General features: G+C 36.2%; 1 protein-coding gene across 1 annotated transcript in view; it reads left to right on the top strand.

Annotated features, from left to right (window-relative positions):
• The window catches only part of MAP3K21 (mitogen-activated protein kinase kinase kinase 21), a gene marked incomplete at its 5' end in the record, with an annotated part of 40457 nt that overhangs the window by 14336 nt on the left and 8174 nt on the right, over positions 1-17947 (top strand). Inside the window, 5 exons of the mRNA XM_084512155.1 lie at positions 3697-3877; positions 9043-9191; positions 9948-10123; positions 15158-15398; positions 17251-17373. Coding sequence (XP_084368281.1) covers positions 3697-3877; positions 9043-9191; positions 9948-10123; positions 15158-15398; positions 17251-17373 — 870 coding nt within the window. The remainder of the gene's footprint in view (positions 1-3696; positions 3878-9042; positions 9192-9947; positions 10124-15157; positions 15399-17250; positions 17374-17947) is intronic.

The raw sequence follows: 17947 nt of genomic DNA, 5'->3' as shown, positions 1-17947 counted from the left end.
TGTTATCTAGAATAGCCAGACCTTTCTTCTTCCTTCACCTTTGCTTTGTAGCTGAAGAGTGTGGTATCAATCACTTTTACCTTTGCGTGTTTTCCTAGCATGATAATGTGGCCTTCCTCAGAGTGGGCACTATTTTCTGACTTTGCTGTCCATTCTTGACGTGCACTTTGTATTTTTCCTCAGGTTGCTAATTGGCACGTGAAGCAAACTTGCTTCTAATAAACTCAGTGATGACTTCTTTTCATCCTGGTAACTAACTTGTCTTTTGAGATCTTCCTTTATATGGCACTTTTATAGAATTCTTTGATTAGTTCTTACCCTGTCTTTATGATTAAACTTCCTAAAAGGCACTTACATCTGCTCAGGTCTGCTACCTTATCCCTCTCTTAAAAACTATTTAGCAGGAAAAAAAATGGGATTAGCGTGATGTGAGCTGTTTGCAATATAACTCTGCTGTAATTTTGTTCTGTTCTGTGTGCCTCAGTGTCCTTAATTATTGTCCTGAACTAGTGTTCTTGAAGGTCTATTCCAAGATGTCATTTAAGTCAAATTAACATCTGTTGTTGAGCGAATATAGATCTTTACTGCCATCACTTTACAGAGTCATAAAAAGGATTGATAGTAGATGTACATTTTTAATGTTAGCCCTACTCTGAGTGGGGGGTTTGAGGTCCATTTCAACCTGAATTATTTAAAATTCTGTGAACTACTTCCTTAGTGGTCTAGAATGAGTTATGCCTGGATTTCCAGTTTTTCTTCAGTAACATTAGGTAGCTCAAGAGTATAAGTTCTTATCTGTACGGTTAAATAGAAATTTACTAGGGATGCTGTTAGAACCCTTGTGTATCCTTGCTACACTGTCAAAAACTTCTTTAATTCTTAGGACATCCACTATATCATAGCTTCCAATGTTAATACCGCTCAGCCATGTAGCAATTACATTTTTTCATTTTTCTCTCTAACTCTAAGGATTTTTTTGCATTTATCTTCAACCTAATGATTTATATTTCATGGAATTATTGAAAATAGCATGCAGTGACATCTGTGTTCCCCAGTTGTAAATAGTTCTGGGCACATGCTGTCTCTTATATTCAAGCAGTGCCTGGTGTATGGCACTCAAACCTCAGGTACTGTGATGTTAATAAATTTTTTGTCTCCTTGATCTCTCTGCAGAAGGGCAGTCAGGACAGAAGGCGTGGTAAACTCAGAATAGAGTTGAAAACAGCGTAACCAGGTGGAAAAATATGAGGCCTTAAAATATTTAGTCAAACGTTTATTTCTTGCCGTAGTACATGCGATGTTTGAATAACAATCCGAGATAAAGTTTTGTTAGTTTGACTGACGCAAAGCGTTCTTATCACATCTGACTTAGTCTCCTTCTCTTAGGTTTTGAATCATTCGGAAATAGTCACGGTCTCTGGTTTTGCTTGTATAAGCCTGACCTTTACTCTTTGTGGAAGGCATCAAGTCTGAAAAACGTTAAGCTAGGGAGCGCTAAGCTGGCTGTCACCCAGCCCCGCATCGGAGGTGCACGGGAGCCTGGCAGAATAACTTGAGGGGTTTGGAGGAGTGATAAGTGGGGGCTGCGTGAGCAGGGCGAGCACAGGGCTGCCCGAGTGACTTCGGACGGTCAGACGGGTGGCTGGTGAGGGCTGTGAGGCTGCAGAAGGACGAGGGGCCGCAGGCTGCCATGTGGGAAGCAGCGCGGCTCCGCTGTGTTGCCAGGCCGCACGCCCTGGGGCCACTCGCCGGACCCTGCAGGAAACGGAAGCGCGGCTTGCTGAGGAACGTGGTCCCTTCCTAGGATGAAACCTGGCCGTCGGCCAGTTATTACCTGTTGCAAGACTGACTGTTTTTGGTTTCGGTCACATTGACTGACAAGGAATGTCAGGAATTCTGCTGAGCATGTTTGAAATGGAAGAGCAAACAATAGGTCTTTCATTCAAGTATAAAAGTTATAAAAACCCGTGCATGAATTTAGCTTGTTCTGGTGGTGCCGGCTTTGAGCTCGGTGTTTGTCTGTACCATTTTGGCCTCCGTTTCTTCCACTCCGCGTTAAGAAGCTTACTGAAAATGGAATGTGGGCTCTGTCTTTTTTAATCTGGATTTGACATCATTTTTTGAAATGCTCGTAAGAGTGCAATTAATCTGTACCAGTAAAAACGATTTCTTGCAATTGCAAATACAGGCTCATCGGTTTTTCCTCTGTAGGGCAAGGTCATTTTTCATCTGCTTTTTCTTAATGGGTTCCCTTGAACTGTGCTTTGCACTCCATATGCTTGGAAAACACGTGCATTGCTGATTCTTCTTATTTGCAATTCAACTTTTGATCTTCGGCCCAGGAGATCGTTTTAGCAGAAAATTAAAATCGAGTTACTACCGTAGATGGTGACAGAGGCACTGAATATGAAATTAAAATTGTAGTGTGTTAATAACAATTCCTTTGCACCCATTGGCTTTCTCTTTGTCAGCTCTAGCACAGCAAGCCCATTCTTTTCTTTTAAGGCTCTTTTAAGAAGCTTTATGACAACTTCGCCAATGCTCTTGTGTTAAGAACAGGTCAGATGGTGAGTACACAAGCTGTATGAGGGAGCACCAGAAAGAAAGATAATTTGCCAATTCACCTTGAACAGGCGTGAAGTTACAGTGGATCTAACACAATATGGATTTGATCCAAGTCCAGGGACTTGCTGCTGGTTGTGTATTCCCAAGGCAAGCTAACCTCCCTGGTATAATTTCCCAACCTCTAGTGATTTGTGGCTTGGGGATTTCTTGAACCTGAATTCCTGTTGTGTTTTTTTTTTTTTTTTTAATGTAATTGCTCTTGATGGAGTTGTCTTTTGTGAATTTGTGTAGGTGCATTTTAAATCGAAGTAAAATAATAGTATTCACACGCTACGCCAAAAATTCCAAAGTACACCTACAGTATTGTGTGAACAACTGCCGCGTGTGTTTGATTCTTATCGGCTAATTTTGTTTGATGTTGTCCACGTCTCGTGTTGAGAAGCTGTGAACAATTGTTACCTGTAGCTTGCTTCATTCTCTGCCTGTTATCAGAGACTCTTTTCTCAGCTGTTTCTTTCCCCTGCTCACAAGCACCGGTCTATCAACCGTCCCTTGTAACTGAGGGCGCGCTGCTCGGAGCACCCCCAGTTGCATCTTTCTCTGTGTATCTCAGTTTTATGATACACTTTTTGAGATGATGAACCAGGATTGAATATAGTATTAGGGACGTATTTTTAATGGTGATATATGGGTTCCTATTGTGTTGAGAAGAATTCTTAACATCCACCTTTGTTTTACTACTACTCCTGTTTTTACTACTTCAGAATCTTGTTCCAAAGTGAATACCATTTTCATGGCCTGTCGTCATCTGTAGGATGGTAGCATTCTGTGCTTTCTTAAACTTAAGTGCTTTGCTTTACATCTCTTTCCACTGGGTTTCATATACTAGCTTAATGTGTACTTACACAATTGCAGAAAGTGCTCATGACACCGTATTTCTCCCTTTCATTGCTCAGAGTAGGCTAGAATTATCAGTAACCTTTTTCATTTTTATGTAAAATTTCAGTAATTTCACAACATTTGTATTAAACAGTTATTTGCGAAGTGCAAGGTGTATGTGAAATTAATAACAAGACTAGATATTTTAGTTTGATTCCAATTCAACTTATCTACAAACTCGATCTTTTGCAGTTTTGTTGCTAGAGAAGATGGAACATGATGACATTTGCAATAAAACTTTGAAGATTACAGACTTTGGTCTGGCTAGAGAATGGCACAGAACAACCAAAATGAGTGCAGCAGGGACTTATGCGTGGATGGCTCCTGAAGTTATCAAGTCCTCCCTGTTCTCTAAAGGAAGTGATATTTGGAGGTAAGAAGTTTGTCTGAAGACTGTTCAGTACAAGTATGTTGATGGTTTTGGATGGATTTTTAATTTACTTTTTCTTTGGTTGTTCTAAGTTACCTTCTCATTATATGGCAAGCATAGCTGTTCTAAGAAAAATATTAATATCTCAGCCTGTACTTCATTTCATCTACCTGTATTTGTGACTTACAAATTTGGAGGAAGGAGAGGGAAAATAAGCAGGAAAAACATATTTTGGAAAGAAAGCAAGGTCTCATTTAAGAGAAGCTTTTTAAAATACCTGTTGGCTAAGATACCCAAGTAATTTATCTGGAGTATTAATATAAAATACTCTTGATATACTACCGCATGATCAGTTTGATAATGTTTGTATGTTTGCTCTGTGTCAGATGTCTGAAAAGTCTCATTGTGCATAAAGAAATGTGACCAGCCAGTTATTACCTTGTCATGTCTGATAAACAAAACTAACTGACAAACTAGAACTTTGCCAGTTAACTGAAATTAGTGCCGCTTTCTAGGAATCTAGAATGTGGTTATGCATAAAAGTAAACGGATCTGAGTTTTTATGTTCATAGGGATTTTGCTTCCAGTAACTGGAGTGAAGAGAGAGTGTTTTCACAAAACTGTTTTAACCTACTGTCTAATTTGGGAAGTGAGGAACTGCCTATGTTAAGTTTTTGAATTTCACATTACAGACATTATGGTGGATCATTAATAAATGATGTCTCTCAATACTGATGCTATTTTTGAGTGGTGTATCACATGTATCACAGAAAGGTGATTTAGACTTCAGTTTCAGTTTAGTTTTGTGAATGGGGAAGAGTTGTGATTGCACAACAGGCTTTAAAAGCTGCAGTGCCTCACCCTGAAAAGTCTACATTTCTTTTTAAAATGGTTTCTCTGCGAAGGATCTATGGTAGCTATTTAGGGAAGGAGGGGAGGACTTTAATCTGTTTTCTTATGCCTTTTATGCATGCTCAGTGTTGTATAGCTCTTAAATAGAGTCCTATTTTGTGTAGATGCCTGGTATTCTACAATATGAAGTAATGTTTCTGGCATTCTCAGGATTATTCTGTATCTGCACTACTGTTTTGTGACAACCATTTGTTTTGAACTGATTTTCAGCATGTTGTTTACATCAGTCTGAGTTGATGACCAGTTGAGAAACATCATTGGCTTCATTCTTTTTTTTTCCATTCTTTCTTCCTTTTTTCTCTCTTTTTTTTTTTTTTTTTCTTTTGTGGGGTGGAGGTTGGGTGTAGGCGTTTCCCTAATCAGCTGTATTCCATGCTTAATTACAGGTCCTGTCCAGTCTTGTTGCTGTGATTTTAGGTATCTGAGGGGGTATGCTTTGGTGCAATTATTTTATATTCTGCTGCAACATTAGTTTACATTTTTGGAACCTACAGTATTTCTCTTCTTCGCCTTCTCTCCTGCACGCCTCTCTTGTAAAAATGTAAGTATTTAGTTCAATGATGGGCTTCTAACAGGAGAGGTTTTTAAGTATAAAGACTCTATTGTACAGTATAGTTTAGTCCTCCTTGGCTTCTAAAGATTTCCTGCTTACTGCATCTTGATCTATTCTGTTGCTTACCTTTACTCTTTCTTCAAAAGAAAACCAAATAATGAATATTGTAAATCTTGTAATGCTCTGGTTATGGGAGTGTTTTTTATTTTAAAACACATTCAGGTTATAAATTTAAGTCTGTGTCTTTCTACGGCAGTAACACAACAGATTTTAGGAAAGTTCTAAAAAGTTGCACATTCTGAGTCTCCAGAAAATGTCTCTATGCCTCTTAAAAAAAAAAAAAAAAAAAAAAAGGCAGGGGAGAAGAATTCATGAGCATTTGAGACTGCTCACCATGATTGCACTTACATGTGGGCTCTCAGAATTAGCCAATGATGGGAATTATTATGTCAGTGTTTTCATGCATAATCTTCCAGGCAGCATTTTTTCAGGGGTCATCCTAGGTAGCAGAATGGGTGCTTTCCAAGCCCTGCTTGTGTATCCTTTTGCTTCCCAAACCAGAATTATAACTTTAAAAAAAAAAATGATAATAATTTTATAATAATAATTTCTCAATTATTATTAAAATAATACATATCTTATATGTAAGTAATATGATACACTTACATGTAAATAAAACACTAAAAAATATAAATTTGTATTGGTTTTGATGTATAGTTCCAAATTCCCAAAGAAGAATTCTGCTCCTTCACTCCCACCCCTCCATCATTTATCATGCTTTTCAGACTTGGTATGTTGGTTTGTTTTTGTGTATGTAGCCTGAAAGTGCAAATGCATTCACAGATTTCCAAGTGATGATGGTGTTCTTCAGCAGTGATTTTCACAATAACTCATGCCTCCATTGTACAAGCTCTTGACAATATGAGGAGCATTTGCTGAATAGCAGAACTAGTAGCTGCTTTTGCCTTGCGCATTCATATAATTTTCAAGGGATTTGTGTAGTAATGCTTAGGGACCTCTGCTTTAGAAAATGGGTTGTAGAGTAAAATAAACTTTGAGAACTTTACCTACATTTTGATCAGCTTTTAAAATATGCCAAAACAGCAAGGTATTGCTGTAATGAGATATAGTAAGGCTTAAATTACATTTGACAGCAGGAGAATAAATTTTAATAATGCAAATTTTTAAAGGCTATCTTATTGAAAGTGTATTAGGTTACGTGGTCTTACTGTATAATGCAAGCATATCATGCCTGCTTTTTTTTTCCCCTGAAGATGTAAAAGGAGATGTTTTTTGCTCTTAAAAAAAATAAATATATTTCTTAGAAGCTTTGACTGTATACATAGGATGACTATATGCGGGCAGGTGAAATTTAATGCGTGAAGTAGCAACATCTGTAGTTGAAAGAGTTAATAAGCAGTTGTTGTCCTACATAATGATAGGATAGTACCTCCCAAAAACTCCACCACAGTAGGAATAGGACATCTGTAGGATTCCTCCCCACCCTATACTGGCTCTTGGTACTTGAGTTTAAGACTTTTCATTCATTACAAGAGGTACTTTAGGCTGTTATGGTGTTGGTCTGTTAAAATTTTACAAGGTCTTCTTTGGCACTGTTGAAAGTTACCCAGCATTAAAGGCCAAAATTGTAAATATAATTGAAGGTAATGTTGCGACACAGGTTTTTATGAAATATTATTTCTTTTTAGTTAGTTTTATTATTGTTCTGCTTAACTTTATAATTCATGCTAAAATACATATAGAATAGTCTGAACAAGGGAACACTTTGAATTAAGAACAGTCTGTGCTTGCTGGGAGAGGCGTAAGATCGTATTTAATGCTTTGTCTAAAAACACAGGTGAGATGTAGTTAAGTAGAATTCCTTCATCATATATAAAACTTGTATGTATTGCAGAAATTCAATATTGTCAGAAGTACCACTGTTTTAAAGCAAAATAGGACTTTTTGGTTTTATCATCCTTTGAGCATACAAGGAAGTGCAAAGATTAGACTGAAAAACATTTGGGTGAAGTAATTAAGAAGCCCAAGACTTTTCTATTTCTTTTCAATTTTTTAGGAATAGACCATATTCCTTAGCTTTTGATTAACTGTTACAAAATAATGAATGAATTCACAGTTACAAGATTTTATGATAGGCAAAACTTCTTAGATAAACAAAGCATTGGTACTTAATTCAAATTGCTTCCTATGTAATTACCATACGTGTAAAAAATCGTAAGTTCTGTTTGTGTTTGTATTTAGATTACTGTGCTTTTTTTTATTAATTCAAGTGATGTAAGGTCTTACACAGTGCTAAATGGCTTTCTCGTTAAGACGACAGTGAAAGAAAAATCTGACTAGTGTGTATGCTTCTCCCTGTCACATCTACAATAGTTGGGGTTGTATTTCTAGTACTAAGGTTTACTTGGCTGCAAAGAAGGGGTGTTGGGTATTAAGGGGTGCATAACCCTTACCTCACCGGTGCTTTGTGCATTTCTCCTCCTGTAGGAGAGTTGGATCCAGTCCTGCAAAACTTACAGATGGTGTGTGAAGAAACCTGTAGAGAAGATATATATTGCAAGAGCAATACTTTGTATTCTAATTTTTCCCTTTGCCTACTCACTTTGCTATTCAAAAGCAGTAATAGGTTGTCCTTTGTATCCTTGTTCTACAGATAGTGGTTCCCTGGCAGGAAAAGAAGGAAAAAAAAAAAAAAATTGAGAAGTCTACTTCAGGCTTACATTCTACAAGGAGTAATTCCTGCTTCCACAAAAATGACTGTAAAAGTCATCAGTTTCAGTGGTATTGGAATGGGAGCTCTAGAACAACATCAGCTAGTGTCCTGTCCTAGAGTTTTGTAGAGGGTTGGGTTGTTCAACAAGCATGGGGTATACAAACCCAAAGAAGGTAAAAGCAACACCCAGCCTTTCTTCTAGAGTAGAGAGCATAGCAGAAATTCTTATGGTTAATGTTGCTGCAATAGGAATTCCTGTGATTCTTGATTTCCATACCTGATGCTAAGAAAAGATCTCTTTCCATCACCTTTCATTGCAGACAGTGGTATATTTTCTAGTATGAAGAAATTAGTTTATGTAGCCATTTCTCAATTTTGTAGTATCTGTTGGAAAAGTTAAACAGGCCTTTATATATAATCCCTTGTCTATACATACATATATGAATATATAGAAGTGCAAACTTCTAAATAAAGCTGTCTTCTCTCTCTCTTTTTTTTTTTTTAATGTACATCTAGGTAAATTGTGAAAGGTTTGGAAAGTTGTATGGTCTGAATGCTCTGCCAAGGCTTTCCTTCTCGTTCTGTTTGGTTTTGGCAGGGAGAGGGTTGCTTGTTTTCCTGTGGTTCAGACTTTCATCGTAGGTGAGATTTACATGACACAAGCATTAATATTAAAGTGACTTCAGGTTACATTTTTGAGTAGGAGTCTTTCATGTCAATATTTTTTTTTCAGCTATGAAATGACAATGAGTAGGATGTGAGCAAGTCTTAGTTGATCCAATTTGGCTAATCACTATTAGTGGAAAGGTGTGAGATGACTGAAATAGTCAACTCTTTAAGGCGTTTACTTTTGACACGGGAAATCCTCATAAATTTCAGTACGTGGTTGGACAGGTACTTGTTTGTTCTTAAGTAAATAATGTGTCAGTATTCTGAAAATAACTGTTTTTAAAAAATTACCTTTTGTAGTTACGGAGTGTTGCTGTGGGAACTGCTTACAGGAGAAGTTCCTTACCGTGGTATTGATGGCCTTGCTGTGGCTTATGGAGTTGCTGTCAATAAGCTTACTTTGCCCATTCCATCCACCTGTCCTGAACAGTTTGCAAAACTAATGAAAGGTATCTATGCTGTTTCTTCCTGTGTATTTAAATAATTTTGGTTTGGGGGTATGTATCCTTGCCTGTAATAATCATAGGAGTTAAAATAAACACCTTATTTGATAATGTACAGCATACCAAAGTATTTTGTTCTTCTTTTCACAGCAGTCTGGTGTTACAGACAATTGAATGTGTTTCTGAGCAAGTCATAGAGTATTACGATATACCACTTAGCTTTTCAGTGGAGACAGAGTACATTTTGTCTGTTTATGACTCTATTTTTACTGATTTCTTTTTACACTCAAATTGCATAAGTTTTCATAAAATACATTATATACTACATAAATAGATAAACATGAGAAAATCTCAAGGGGAAGAACTGCAAATGGCATTTTTATCTCATTTTTTTTTTCTGAGTGTCAAAAATGTTTTTGAAATACTCAGGAGAGAAATAAATGTTGCTTGCTAATGGCTATTTCCTCATGTGTAATGAATTTCTTTACCTTTTGATAAGTATCACTTGTATGCAGTACTGCTAGTTTTGCTGTTCAAGATCCTAAAGATAGAGATGAAAAACAATCTGGCTATAAACAAAAACAGTTCTCTGAATACAGGTATGTAGATATAGCTTATGAACATGAAAAGAGGAAAGCCTTGCAGATGATGGTAATGGATTATGTAACTTAAAGTACAGTAACAAATACCTCGAAGTTTCATTTAGTTCTTCAGAAAGGCCTATGAGTCATTAAGTACTGATGAGATTCTAATAAATTCTAGAATGCTGGGAGCAGGACCCTCATATCCGACCATCGTTTGCCTTGATTCTTGAACAGCTTACTGCCATTGAGGGGGCAGTTATGACGGAAATGCCTCAGGAGTCTTTCCATTCTATGCAAGATGACTGGAAACTGGAAATTCAGCAGATATTCAATGAATTGAGGACCAAGGAAAAAGTAAGTTTATATTCCTGTTGCGTGGCAGTGAAGGAAGGGTGTATGTTTATGATACAGCAGTGTTGAACTTTTGAGTTGTGGTTTATCAAAATAATACTAGAAACCTGATTTAGTTGCTGAGACACACTTGAGAGGATAAGCTACATGGAGGAGAGGATTTACTCTCATTAAAACAGGTTTTTAATTTTGTTTCCTATTTTTATTGGTGGATGTACTCTTCTTAAATGCCATTAATTTGTTTCTGAACAGTATTTTAAGATAGAACTTTAACTGTCTTGTAGCAAGCTTACTTAAGAAAAAAAGGTTTGATTACTGGTTTTCTCAAATTTCAGGTAAGGTTGCTTTTCTCCTTTCTTTTGTAATAAAAACAATACAGTCTTGAATGCTGAGGCTGTTGTTACTTCAGTTGAAGTGAAATGTTAAGTTTGACAGGAAGCATGATGTGATGTGACAGGAAGTATAATATGTCATTCATTTCAGTGATTGAAGAGGCAGCATATCCCCATCTGCCTTCCCAAAGAAAACAGTTTCTAGATCTGTAAATGTAGCATGTAGGCTTTTTACCATGTTATTTTTTTCTGAATATTTGAGTGTATCACCTATCAAACAAACCAGAGTTTATTTACTCCTTACCTAATTTTTATAACCACTGCAAATTTTCATGGTTTTCTTTTTTTGTTTCGTAAATTTAATATGCTAATAACTGTGGAGAGATTTTTTTTTTCCATGAGGTCACTCTGTTAATAGTTCAATTTAATGTAATCTTTCTAGTTATGATTATACTTTTGAGCTATAGTAGCCAGCCTGTTGGCCGGTCTGTTCCTTTTCCATTTTATTTAGAAATTAGAGCAATACCAAATACAAGAAATTACTTAGCCGTGCAAAATAATTTTATTAACAAACATTGTCTTAATTAGCTAGACTTGTATCCTACTTAAAAAGAAAAAAAAAAAAGTTTTAGATCTTTTTAGATCTCGTTTTCTTATAGGAATGCTGACTGGCCTTAATTATATTGTTCTTTTATTTTCATTGTTAATGAAGCTATATATCAGCCAGTGCACTCTTTTATGTGAGATGTCAACCTGGCAGATGTATAGTTGCTTACCATCCTATTTACCTATTATCTATCCTGTTTTATTTTTCCCTCTCCTGAATCTTATTAAACATTAAGGTCACCAATCCAGAATCCTTTGGCTGTCTCTCTTCAAAAACTCTGGGGTGTAGCTTCTGAATCTATTAGTCTTCATGTTTTGCTTTTAGCAGCTGCTAGTGAGCATCTTCAGTTATTGGAATGAAAAGCTTTTCATCCTGTTACATGACTGTATCATGTGGCTTCCTTCCCAAAAAGGGAAAAGTATTTTTCTCTTCTTTTTCCTGAACAAACTTTAAATTATTGATCTTTCAGTATTGTGGTTCCTGAAATCTTCTTGCCAGATATAAGATTAGGTCCGTTTTATACTCATGAATCAGTGAATCAAGTTTCTCCTGTTTATTATCTAGATTCCTGTTACTGATCTTCTTTACATGTTTTCATATTATGGTATGTTCATGCTAAATGAGCCCTCACAATTAGTTCTGTTTGTCCTCTCCTTTAGTTACCTCAGCATGTTTCTTAATCACCATGAGGTTTATATTTTCCTTTAGACGTCTTGATAAAGATACCAGTTGGAATAGGCCAGTTGTCCTTTCCAGCCACTGTTAAAACGCTTCTAGCAGAAAGGGGTCCTTTGTTTGCAGTGTTCTTGCAGTATAATTATTGTCTGGCATGTATCATTTGTCATGAAGTAGTAATAGGCGAGGAAGAAGAGAACTGAGATTCAGGGACTTGCAGAAGAATTTTTATGAAAGACTTAGTCACTTAAACTTTGATACAATCAAAACCAAAACTTGCATCTTGCAAGTCACTGTCAGCTGTCTGTTCCCTCGTGTCTTTTCACCAAACATCATAAATGGCTTTTGTGGGCTAGCACCTCATGGTAGGCCTGATCTTATGGATCCCTTACAGTAATATAAGTATGTGTGGTTATCAGAATATGTTGATCACCACTAAGTTCATAGTGTCCTCAATAATAATCTTCTTTCTTTCCGGTCTGCATTTTCCTCTGCCCTCTGGTTTTCCCTCTTGCATTTCACTTCACAGACCTGGACATGTTTATCTGCGTGGTCCCCTCTGTCTGCAACAGGCATACGGATTGCTACAGCTGGGCTATGTGCCTCTCTAGCTGTCAGTTTTCTTCCTTTCCAGATGAGTTATAGTACCTCTACAGAGACTAAAGGCTCCTTCTTACTTGCTGTGGGGTCACCAGCCACTGCCAAAATCTGTTGTAGGGCCTAGCTCTTTTCTTCCCCTCCAGCAACTGCTCAAACAACCATGTTCTCCTTCTTACTGTGGGAGTAATTGTTATAAGAACAGGCATTCCCACTGATGTTTTTGTTTGTTTGTTTATTTTCTGTAGGCATTAGTAGATTATGAGATTTTCTACTGAAGGAAACCTCACTGACCAAATTAAACTGAGGATTAGATAAGTTAGTGCAAAGCTTTCTGAGAAGAGTCATATTTTTTGGTGTAAAAGTGAATTACATTTAATTAAAGAGGGAAAAATATAAAATGAAATTTACTTCTCATCTGCCAAAGTAAATGCATCTCCAAAGGCATCTACCCTAATTAGGCAAACTTGTTGAAGAATTAAAGCATGTAACTTTGACTGAGACAAGGCTTTCAAAAGTTTGTGTTTATTTAATTTGGCACATTATCAGTTTTACTGACAGGTACTAGGGAGAAACTCACGTCTCTGAAGTATTTATAATAATAAAAAGAAGAAACAAAACAACAACAACCCTGTGTGGAGTCTTATTCCCTGTGCAAGAGGAACTTCTGTAGCTGCAGGAATTTCCTCAAGGGCTTGCTCTAAATGAGTGATGGTGACACCCACTCCAGGAGAAGATCACAATCTACTTTTGATGAGCATTCTTGAGCAACTTAAATATAGAACTCTTTCCTAGCTTCCTTATAATGGGTGTTTTAATTGTAGAGTGGTGTAGAAACATTGCATAACTAATTGCAGTAAGTCTATCTTTAATTAGTTTATTTGGAAAAGAGTAAATACTAAAACCCTCAATGAAGAAACACTTCCATTTTCCAGATTGTCTACCTTTTCGGTATCTTTTCCTTGTGATCTGGAGCTTTATGTAACCTGGCTTTGAGGACAAGATAGGAATTCTCAACAATATCTCCTAATGCTTCATAGCAATAAACATATTTTCTATTTAAAATCTGAAGTATCCTTATTCTAAATTTGAAGTCCTGTGCCTTCTGCTTCCAACCCTTGTTTTAATTTGTCCGGTTTTGACTGGATGGGAGAAGGAGGAAAGTGAGAATTTGCAGTAATTTCTAAACGGTGATCAAATTCCTTTGTTTGTTTGTTTGTTTAAATAAAAAAAATAAAAAAAAATGCTGGCATGAAGACAGGCTCCCCTGAATTCCTAAGAGACATAATTACCTTTTGCCGAGTTGTGTATGTAAAGCAGATTGGATTTAAGAGCGGGAGAAAAAAGTATATAAAAAAAAATTCTGTTGAAACAAGCTCACTTAAAATTAGCAAGCTGTATGAAATGTGTCAATCATTTAAATTAAATTTGAAAACAGTGATAAGCAATGTGTATATATTAGTTGTAAAGGAAAAAAATGTCTTTCAGAGGAACAGATACTTCTCGCTGAACCAGAGTTTAATTCGGTGCTAACCTCTTTTTGACATCTGTAGTCTTTTAGGCAAGAACAGAGTTTTGGTGTGTTTTTTGTTTTTTTTTTTTCCCCTTGAAAGTACCAAAGTGATACTGTTCAGAAACTACCTTATTCAAAGCAAAGTGGGAGATGAAAGAGCAGAATATTTGTCTTATGCTTTCAGTATTTGCATAAAAGCTTGGCATGAGATAAGGGTCTCTGCTAGCATATGACGTTGGTAGATACTGATGACCAGAAGTAGGCAGTCTGCTCTTAAAATAGAAGACTGTACAATGACAAATGAAGGAATTTTAAGTAGGGGGAAAAAAAAAATATTATAAATCTAGAACTTTTAGCATAATCTAATTTCTATTTTTTTTTTATTTTCAATTGAATTTTGATTTCAATCCAGACAGAATTTACACAATCATACATTAAAATGAAAAAATATCTCTAGTGAGAAACATATGGTATCAAGCACATTGTAGCTTCTTCTTTACTCATCGTCTCTAAATTTCAGATATATTTATAACAAATTTTGTTAGTTGAAAATTAAGGTAGCTGTAACCCTACCATCTTAAAGTTGTTTACCCTTGAGAATATATTTATATTAAAAATTAATAAGCTTCCTCACTCTTGGGGGAAGAGGGAGGGCAAAAGAACAACTATTTTATGGGTTTAATAGTTGGAGAGCCCATGTGGTGTAATTCAGTGGTTAGTCGTTTGATGTTATACAGATACCTGCTGGATTTTAATTAAGAAACAGCTGTCTTCTGTCTATGACTTGGTTTATCCTATTACACTAATTTTCATTCATTATAATACTGATTGCTTTTCCAGATAGAAAAGTTTTACCTAATACATGGCTGAAAAACAGGAAAGGTTAGGAAAATGAAGATAAATGCATTCACTTGTGTCTTTGTCAGGTCATTCTTTTTTGTTTAGTGTATAGAAGCAACCCACGTGCAATGAGAGAGTCTCTGACGTGATGCAGTTAGAGCACTCTTTCTGCTAGGCTGTAAGCTGATAATCCTTGGTTGGTTATGTTGTTCCCATTGCAAGTGCTTACCTAGCTTAAGTAAAGTGACTCAAGTTAAATACTTGAAAGGAAATCTGTATAATGCTTGTTTGTGTCCCGATGCAGAATCTTGGCTTATGCAGAATGGAGGACTGTCAGGTCATATGTGCATGTGAAATATCTATAGTTCATCATGAAAACAGATAAGAAAGTACAACCTTCCTACACTTGACATATCATTTAATACAGCCTTCACATTGTTACTTAGTTTCACTTGTGTAAATCTTATTTTCAGGAGCTTCGATCACGAGAAGAGGAGTTGACGAGGGCAGCTCTTCAGCAAAAATCTCAAGAAGAACTACTTAAGCGCCGTGAGCAACAGTTAGCAGAACGTGAGATTGATGTACTGGAGCGTGAACTGAATATCATGATATTCCAGTTAAATCAAGAGAAACCCAATGTAAAGAAGAGGAAGGGCAAATTCAAAAGAAGCCGGTTAAAACTTAAAGATGGGCACAGAATTAGTTTGCCTTCAGGTTTGCAGTGTTTTTTTTTTCCTAGTTCACGGTATATATTAAGTTAAATATGCAGCCTTCAATTCCATGGTTAAAATTTTCAGTATTGGAGGCTATTTTAATTAGTTTCTGTGCTCTTCTATCCTAGTAGTGCAAAGGATACGTAAGAATTTTTTTCTTAGAAATACCACTTTCACATGCTGTATTTTGTGGAGTAGTCCTTATTTCAATTAGAAGTATCTTTCACCTGATTCAGCTAGAAATCCTTTGAATCCAGAGGGAAAGCAAATCAGGAGAGAAAGTCAAAAGATTTGAGGCTAATCTGATGTTTAGATTTTCCTGTCATTGTGTTGATAGCAAAATACCTTTTTATCACATCACAGAACTTTGTAAAATGATCACATATTACTGTTTGCCTTGAACTTGCAAATACCTAGTGGAAAAGCAGCAGTTCATTGAGACAAGAAGTGTAAGGAGGTCCAAATCTGTTGAAATACCACCTTTGCAAAGGTGGTAGAAGGTCAGACTGTTCTAGTGTCAGGGACTGTTCTTTTCACCTTATTAATGCTGCCACACGATGGCAATAGAGAAACTCAAGCTTATGCCTGTGATTGGCAAGTCTTCACGAGTGGTATTAGTATCCTGGTGTCAGTGAGCTGTGTTCCTTTCAGTCATTTCTAGGTCTGTCAGTTTATTGCTAACGAAGTGAGTAACTAATTCCATGTTGTCACAGTAGGGGCCGAATCATACACCTGGAAGATGAAGAGAGACGTGCATGAATATTTAGAGCAGTTTCAGCTCTAGTGAATATGCTTATTTTACCTATTTTAAAAATGATAATAAAAACAATAACAAAAAAATCACACTACAGCCTCCTAGAAAAGCATGTCAACTTCTTCAAAACTTGTTTCAAAACTTGCTTTAGGCTGGATCACAAGCTCAAACTAAACGTTTGCTCTTCTCTCCCCTCCCCCCCCCCCCAGCTTTGCTCATTATTTAATTTGAAAAAAGTGAGAATATGAATAGTTTTTCCAGAACACCACTTAGTTCTTTGTTGTCAAGAATCATTCAGATGACCTTGTACTTAAGACAGGTCTGTTATAACAATAGCACACAATCTAATTGTATTGTTGATGGGAATTAGAGAAGAACATATGGTCAAACTTGATTTCATAATGTTTTTCCTGCTTTCCAGTATTGATTTTGGTAGAAATATTTCAAATTCTGTATTTTGGTGTTTTGTTTGACTGATGTGTTGTTGATGGATGTGACGTCTTTGCTAATGCTACCTTTTTGTTGTAAATGAATTACATGTTAAAAAGAAAAAAAATCTTTCATTGCTGTGAAGAGTGCCCATCCTCTGTCTATATAATTCAAGCATACAGTGTATTTAATATCAGTATTAGCACAGTCAGTCATCTTTGCCTAATGATCATCTCGGAATTATCTGAATCTAAACTTTGAAATGTTCATTGAATATGGATTGATTTGAGATGAAATACTGAGGTATGTCTGTTTAGCTTTTCTTTCCCTCTGTGACAACCAAAAAGATTGAATGATGGCTTGTCATCTGGATATGTATCAGTTTGGGTCTAGTTAGATGTAGCTACTTTTTTTTTTTTTTTTTTTTATTACTGCAAAGCTATCACATAGTCTGTGAAGGTGTGAAATCCTACCTGATTAACTTTGACTCAAGATCTAAATCGTTACATTAAGGGTCAGAGTTTGTCAGCATTTTTAGCATGAACATCTCTTGTACAGTCAAGTCTAATTCACTATATTCTTTAATTGGTTTAAGTAGTACAATGGTATAATCTCCTGAAGAGTCTTTACTTAGAACATTAACACTTTTTTTTTAAATTCTCTCTAATAGATTTCCAGCACAAAATAACAGTGCAGGCATCCCCTAATCTGGATAAGAGGAGGAGTTTAAACAGTAACAGTTCCAGTCCATCAAGTAGCCCCACAATAATTCCTCGTCTTCGAGCTATACAATGTAAGTCTCCAATATTTCCGTTTGTTCACTCTGTCAATAAAGAATGTTTGTTTTATATACTCATTGAAACACTGGTGGTAAGATCAGATTTCAGACAGGTTTCTGATTTGCAGGTCACTTAACTTGTTCTAACTTTTGCAAGTTGTTGTTTGGTGAAAGGGATAATCTTGCTAAAATGCTTACTAACTTTCAATAATTCAAAATTATCATGACTACTTTGACTCATTACCTTAATAACTTCAGTAACTCATTTGTAAACTGATGTGAATAAAACAGTAAGGAATCAAAACTGGTAATAGCAAAAGGGAAAACATCATGTTCAGAACCCATGTAAGATAGAAAAGAAGTTTTTATTAGTTTTATTAGAGTTGCAAAGTTAGATCAGTTGTGGACTGTCAAAAAAAGTTCAGTGAACGTGGCAGTCTTGTAAGGTAGAAAGGCCAAAGAATCAACCAGTAACTTACCTTGCTCAGGAGAAAAGAAGCAAGCTGTAAGCAAATACAAAACAGAATAAAATAAAGAAGGAATCTTACATTATTCCCTGTATACTGATGCCAGAAGGGAATCTGTTTAA

Source organism: Aythya ferina (assembly GCF_964211825.1).
Source record: "Aythya ferina genome assembly, chromosome: 3".
Taxonomy (NCBI): domain Eukaryota; kingdom Metazoa; phylum Chordata; class Aves; order Anseriformes; family Anatidae; genus Aythya; species Aythya ferina.
The sequence above is the reverse complement of the archived record's forward strand: the minus strand, read 5'-3'. Positions and strand labels throughout refer to the sequence as shown.